The 7,289-nt window shown below is 42.1% G+C and overlaps 1 protein-coding gene across 1 annotated transcript; it reads left to right on the top strand.

The window, feature by feature from the left end:
- The first annotated feature begins 1,941 nt into the window (after positions 1 to 1,941).
- On the top strand, positions 1,942 to 3,172 carry LOC127129580 (uncharacterized). Its single transcript, XM_051058735.1, has 3 exons — positions 1,942 to 2,192; positions 2,440 to 2,754; positions 2,908 to 3,172. Exons 1-3 carry the CDS (start codon positions 1,942 to 1,944, stop codon positions 3,170 to 3,172), a joined length of 831 nt encoding a protein of 276 aa, XP_050914692.1.
- Positions 3,173 to 7,289: the final 4,117 nt, after the last annotated feature.

Below are 7,289 nucleotides of genomic sequence, written 5' to 3'. Positions count from 1 at the left end.
AGTTCTTGAACTTTATATTTGAAGCCCTTACAACTCTCGATCGAGTGTCCGGGTGCTCCTGAGTGGAACTCTGTTACCACGAGAAATCTCTAAGGCATGTTAAAGGCGTAATTAATGAAAGGGTCTTGTGAACTTAGGGTTTATACCCCATCAAAGGGTGGAGATGTGCCTGAGATAAGCAAGAGTTGAGAAAAACGTAAGTTATCAAGGGATGAAGCCGACAGAAGAAGCACGTTTGGTCGAAAGGCCATTCCGTCGACTGAAATGAAGCTTGGAACTTAAGGAATTTTGGATCGTGCCAAACACAGCATCGCCCTAAACACCTGGGCGGGAGAAATTTGAAATTGGAAAATGACTAGCAGTTACAAGAAGAATAAAGTGCCAGAATATGGAGCAGTTTGCAGAACGTGGATAGAGCAGTTTGCAGATCGTGTAGCACGACGTCTGCTAGTTTCTAGGAGTTTTTGCCTATAGGCAGTTTCTTTAGTTTAGTATAAATAAGATATCCCACGAGGGGCTCGAGGTGTTCACCTTGTACTAAAAATCACTTGTAAGAAACTTCTCATTCCCAGCGCGAGGAAGCAAGAGTTTTTAAGAGTGCTATGTACGTGAATCACCACATTTATTTCAATTCAACTTCCTTACTTTTCAATTGTTCCCGTTGAACATTTTATTTTAATTTCATTTACTTTTGAGTTATCACTTTACGTTGTCGTCTACGCCGTCGACACTGATTTTGTCACGATAATAGAGTTCACCAAAAGCGTATTCGTCGTGTACGTCTTTTGAATGCTATAGTGCTGTCGGTCACGAGTCACCCATAGGCTATAGCGTCATTTAAACCCTTCGTGTGGAAAAACCCTGCGCTTGTTCAATAGTTTGTCAGGAGCCGTTCCTCCCAAAGTTGTCTCGTCGAATTGAACAAACCACACTTGTACTAGCACGTCTTAGGCTCAACTGGTCGATCCTGCAAGTAACCCTTAAGTTTCAAGTCCTAGGGAGGACCAGCGGTTGTTTACCAATTTCCACAGTAAACAAAATGGCACGCCCAGTGGGACAGTGCTAGTGCAGTTGCGAAATTGCATGAAACTTAGAAGTGGCAAACTATATAGTAAGCCACGAGAAACTTTGAAAATGTCAAATTCCAATACAGATGAAGTGCCACAAGGGACTTTATCCACTACGGAAACAGTAATTTCACAGGTTGCCACTTTGCCGTCGATGACAAGTGCAACCCCAACGATGTCGACTACGGGTGCGTTTGGAACATCAATTCCTCTATCTCTACCAGGGGGTTCAGGATCAACGATAACGACGTTCAGACCTTATGTGCCTCGCTTTGGCACCACAGATCCTCTTTATGGAATGCCGTATTCCTTAATGCTAGGGTATCAGTCGGCATCAAGTGCAACACTATTTTCAAACAACGCTCCAAACACGAATCCCTCCTTGCAAGGATCAATGCAAGGGGGCAACATTAGGAATAATACTCAGAACAGAACCATGCCGCTGTCGAACACTTCAATAGCGGTGTTGAGGCAGCAAATGGATGATAGTAACCACGAGTTGGTTAATATTTTAACCAATCAAATGGGTACAGCTTTTAATCCAGTTATACAGGAATCTGCTGAGACAAATAGGCAGGTAGCGAATCAACTGACGCGCTTATGTAATTTTCTGGGGGCACCGACTCGACAGATGGCACAAGTGGTTAGGCCAACCGTTCCTGTTCAGATGGAGATAGGGGCAGCAGAAGATGAGACAGTCCACGAGGGACAAATCCTTGGACCCTAACAAAATCAAGGCGTTGAATCAGGAGTCGCAGGACGTAACCAGATGGTATTGGTTAACCGATACCAAGATGCTGGTCAAATTGTCGATCAACATCGACAAGAAGACTTAGCAGTAGAAAATAATTTGACAACTATTGTCGAAAGGATTATGGCTAGAAATGGTATGGGTGCCACATTGCAAAGGCCACTGTACGCCTCCCCGTTGGCTGAATTTATTCTCCAAGCCGAGGCACCTAGGGGAATGAAAGTGCCTAAGTACATTAAGTTTGGGGGAGAATCTGGTGAATCTACAATAGAGCATGTTGCCAGATACCTAACAGAGTCAGGAGATTTAGCTCATAATGAGTGTTTGAGAGTAAAAAACTTTCCCTCCTCTCTGACTAAGGTTGCCTTCACATGGTTCACTTCTTTGGCCCCAAGTTCAATCGATTCGTGGGCCAAATTAGAAAAGAAGTTCCATGAACAGTTTTACGAAGGACACTCCAAAATTAGTTTGGCAGAATTGTCTAGTGTCAAGAGAAGGTTTTCCGAGAGCATCGACGATTATCTGAATCGATTTAGATCATTAAAGGCCAGGTGCTTTACGCAAGTACCAGAACATGAACTTGTTTAGATGGCTACAGAGGGGGTGAGATTATTCCATTAGGAAGAAAATAGACCCAACTTTTGTGAAGAGTATATCACAATTGGCTGATAGAGTTCGACATCTCGAATGGCTAAGGTTAGAAAAAAATAGACACAATAAGGCTAAGAAAGAAAAAGTAGCGTTTGTCGACTACGACGCGACATATCCAATATATAAGGCTGATTATGCCTCATCGATCGAATTAGAAATTGACGTGGCTGAGTTAAAACAAGGATCTGCCTATAAGTGTCGATCATTACTTCCTGCACAAGGAAAAAATCCTGTCGAAAACAATCCAAAATTCCCTTCGAAAACTTATACTTTTGATGTGACAAAGTGTGAGAAAATCTTTGATCTCTTAGTCAAAGATGGTCAAATGGTGGTGCCACCTGGTACTAAAATACCACCATTAGAACAAAGACAGAAAAGAGGATTTTGTAAGTATCATAACTATCTTGGTCATAATACCTCTAATTGTTACCTTTTCAGGGATCTGGTTCAAAAAGCAATTCGAGAAGGCAGGCTGAAATTCGTTGGCCACAGAATGAAGATCAACGCTGATCCTCTCCACCAGGAGGAAGCTCTATTCATGGAGCCAGTCGAGATCAACATGGTCGAGATCACCGAATACGATGAGGCCGACATGCTGGAGCAAACTGGTGAAAGCCCAGATATCGACATAGCTGAAGTTTACCCAAGGGCTGATGAAGACTTGGTAGATTTCCTGTATCGCTGCAAGAATAAGGGTTCATAAGTTTGCCTGTGCCCTAGGTGTGGTGCTGTCACCGACAAAATAGCCGCGAAAAATTTCCAGAAGCTACAATTGGGCAAAAGCAAAAGAAATGGGCCGAACAGAGAGCGCCAGAATGAAAGAGGCTCAAAAAAGGTTGTGGAAAATGCTCAGGCAAGGCCTAGGAGCTTCGTATCATCGAAAAGTGTCCCTAGAGGCACTTGGGTCAAGCCTCAGGAGAAATAAGAAACCCCACAAGGGGCTGCTGCTGCTAGAGGAGGTTTAGCAATTAATTACAGGCGTGAGTTCAAGTCTGAAAAAAGGACTCATGTCTCTGAAAATTATTTGGGGAAGAATCCCATGTCGAGGACTCAATGGAGACACTTCCAGAGGCGTAAGAAGGCCGAGAGAGAAGCTGCTAGAGGAATAGCTGGAAGAGGCATGGCCAGTGGTGCGAATGCCGGAAAGAAGGTTGTTGTGAAGGTCGACACAACGACAAAAGAACGGATCAGAGAGTATGTCCGTCGACCAACTGAGAAATGTTCTGATGAAGTTACTGATGACTTCAATTCAGAATCTGAAGCAAGCCTGGACATCTTGGTCAATGTGGTGTCAATTCTACCACAAGAATATAATTGTGTGACTGAAGTGGAGGAGTCGGTAGACGATGCTGACGCTGAAGAAATGGCATTACACCATCCAAGATGCTATTTTGTGTTAAACGATGGTTCTGCTGAAAGCCAAGAAGCAGTTTTCGAAAGGCCCACGATGACTATGAAAAATCATTTGAAACCGTTATTGATTAGGGCCAAAGTGGAAGGCGTAACTATCAACAAAGTCTTGGTCGATTGTGGCGTCACTGTCAACATCATGCCACACCATATTCTGAGGAAGATTGGCAAGTATGATACTGACATCAGATCCAACAACGTGGTCTTGTCTGACTACGGGGGAAAAACGAAAAGCACCATGGGTGTGATTATGGTGAATATCACCGTGGGTTCAATAACTAGACCGACACTGTTTATGGTGATAGATGCCAAGCCAAGTTACAACTTGTTATTTGGTAGAGAATGGCTCCATGGTGTCAGAGCCGTACCATCTTCAACACATCAAAGATTGGTGATTTGGAGAGAAGATGGAGTGGTCGAAAATATCGAAGCCGACCAAGGATACTTCATGGCTGACGTGAATAATGTCGGCAAGAAGGAATTCGAGAGAAAGATGGACAACATTTCTCCTTGTTTTCCAGCTGAGGATGTGTATGCAAATCTGAGTGAAGCTTTTGATTATCTAACTCTACACGAGACTCATGGCTTCATTTAGGATGTAGAACGTTTGAAATGATCCACCCTATACAGGTATCCGACCGACAGGCTGGGGAGATGTCACTAATGATGACTGAGCTAGAAGCTCTAAAAAGGATTTCGGCATACGTTGCCGAGAACAAAATAAAATAGGCTCTAGAGGCTGAAGAAAACATGGTTGTCGAAGCCTATGCGTTAAAGAAAGAGGGTAATGTGGCTATTGAGCCAGAGCCTCCAGATAAGCCAGTATTGGCTAAAGGAAACATCGACATGCAGCGTTTGGACTGTATCTATGATGATGAGCCTTTAGGGTTTGAAAAAGACCCAAAGGCACAAGAGAAAATGCAACCAAAAGACCCCTTGGAGGAAGTCTACCTTGGCGAAAATGGCGAAAGAAGGTTAACATACGTCAGCGCTAACATCGACAAAGAACTAAAATCTGAGGTAATATCCTTACTTAAAGAATTTAGAGATTGTTTTGCTTGGGATTATAACGAAATGCCTGGTTTAAGTAGGGATTTGGTCGAACTAAAGCTGCCAATAAAAACTGGAAGAAAGCCAGTAAAGCAGACGCCTAGGCGTTTCGCACTAGAGATCATGACAAAGATAAAAGCAGAAGTAGAAAGACTCCTAAAAAGCAAGTTTATACAAACTGCAAGGTATGTCGAATGGCTGGCCAATATTGTGCCACTAATTAAGAAAAATGGGTCTTTGAGAGTATGTATCGACTTTAGAGATCTAAATGCTGCTACCCCCAAAGATGAATATGCCATGCTCGTAGCGGAAATGCTGGTCGATTCGGCCGCTGGTTTTGAATATTTAAGTATGTTAGATGGTTATGCTGGATATAACCAAATTTTTATTGCAGAAGAAGACGTGCCGAAGATGGTGTTTCGATGCCCAGGAGCCTTGAGAACATATGAGTGGGTTGTCATGCCATTCGGCTTGAAAAACGACGGAGTAACATATCAGAGGGTAATGAACTCAATGTTCCATGATTTTATTGAAGATTTCATGCAAGTATACATTGATGATATTGTGATAAAATCAAATGGTCGACCTACTCACGTCGAACATCTCCGAAAGGCCTTTTTAAGGATGAGAAAATATGGATTGAAAATGAATCCATTAAAGTGTGCTTTTTGTGTGCAGGCCAGTATTGGCTTTGTGGTGCATAAAAATGGTATTGAAGTAAACCAAAGCAAAACAAAAGCCATTATGGACGTCAAGCCTCCGTCGACCAAAAAGGAACTACAATCTTTGTTGGGCAAAATAAATTTTCTTAGAAGATTTATATCAAATTTAAGTGGCAAAACAAAGGCCTTTTCATCACTACTTCGATTGAAGAATGAGGATTTTAAGTGGCAAGAAGAGCACCAAGAGGCTTTCGACAAAATCAAAGAGTATATGACTAAGCCTCCAGTATTGGCCCCTCATGTTAGGAATAGGCCAATGAGGTTGTATATTGCAGCCTCAGAATCGACTATAGGAAGTATGTTAGTCCAAGAGGATGAAAAATGTGTCGAAAGACCTGTGTATTACCTTAGTTGAATACTTAAGGATCCTGAAACTAGGTATAGTGATATAGAAAAACTATGTCTATGCCTATATTTCTCTTGTATGAAACTAAAGCAATATATTAAGCCTGTTGATGTGTACGTATCTTCTCACTTTGATATTATTAAGCACATGTTATCTAAACCAATTTTGCATAGTCGAATTGGTAAATGGGCTTTAGCGTTAACTGAGTACTCTCTGACATACGTGCCCTTGAAAGCAATGAAAGGGCAAGTAGTGACAGATTTCCTTGTCAACCATTCAATGGTTGAAATGACGCAAAATTACGTAGACATAGTGCCATGGAGATTATACTTCGACGGTTCAAGGCATAAACATGGATCTAGGATAGGAGGAGTCATAATTTCTCCAAATGGAATTCCAGCAGAGTTCAAATACAGAATTGAAGAGGTATGCACAAATAATGAAGCAGAATATGAGTCATTGATTATAGGGCTTGAACTACTGCTAGAATTGGGGGCAAGGAATGTCGAAATTATGGGAGACTTTGAGTTAGTAATTAAGCAGGTATCAAAAGAATACAAGCGTGTTAAAGAAAATTTAATCATGTATTTTGTGGTTACCATCAGATTACTCAAGAGGTTTGAGCAAGTCAACCTCCAGCATATACCACGGAAATAGAACCAGAGAGCAAATGATTTGGCACACGAGGCTTCAGGGTACAAAGCGTCGAAAGACCAGGATGAAGAGGTCCAAGTGAGAGAGAAAGTACGAGCGACATTGTTATCACCATCAGATTTGTCGATTATAAAGTTGGGAGCTATAGATAAATATCATTTTGAAATTCTGATCGTCGATGACGAGGGAGAAAGTGATTGGCGTAAACCGCTAGTCGATTATTTACGTAATCCTATAGGGCCGACAGATCGAAAGGTAAAATATAGGGCCCTTAGCTACGTCTTGGTGAATGATGAACTATTCAAAAAGACAGTTGAAGGAGTTTTACAAAAATGCCTAGGAGAAAGCGAGGCATATGTGGCTGTGTCTAGTGTACATAGTGGAGCGTGTGGGGCGCATCAAGCGGGTTTGAAGATGACATGGATCCTGATGCGCTCAGGAGTTTATTGGCCTTCAATGTTGAAAGATTGCATTGAATTTGCTAAAAGCTGTCAGGAATGCCAAATACATGGGGGCATACAACATGTACCTGCGAGCGAGTTGCATACAATTGTGAAGCCCTGGCCTTTTCGAGGTTGGGCACTGGATGTTATCAGAGAAATAAAACCAGCCTCGTCTAAACAACAAAGGTATGTTTT

Source organism: Lathyrus oleraceus, chromosome 3 (assembly GCF_024323335.1).
Source record: "Lathyrus oleraceus cultivar Zhongwan6 chromosome 3, CAAS_Psat_ZW6_1.0, whole genome shotgun sequence".
In the NCBI taxonomy this organism is placed as follows: Eukaryota; Viridiplantae; Streptophyta; class Magnoliopsida; order Fabales; family Fabaceae; genus Lathyrus; species Lathyrus oleraceus.
This window is presented reverse-complemented; position numbering and strand designations above follow the sequence as displayed.

What these genes read in the sequence shown, in the direction of transcription:
- LOC127129580 (XM_051058735.1), top strand. Translation starts at nt 1,942, where the DNA reads ATGGCTAGAAATGGTATGGGTGCCACATTGCAAAGGCCACTGTACGCC. An exon ending in ACTAAGGTTGCCTTCACATG is followed by an intron (nt 2,193 to 2,439) that starts GTTCACTTCTTT and finishes TTATTCCATTAG; the next exon opens with GAAGAAAATAGACCCAACTT. An exon ending in TATACTTTTGATGTGACAAA is followed by an intron (nt 2,755 to 2,907) that starts GTGTGAGAAAAT and finishes TTACCTTTTCAG; the next exon opens with GGATCTGGTTCAAAAAGCAA.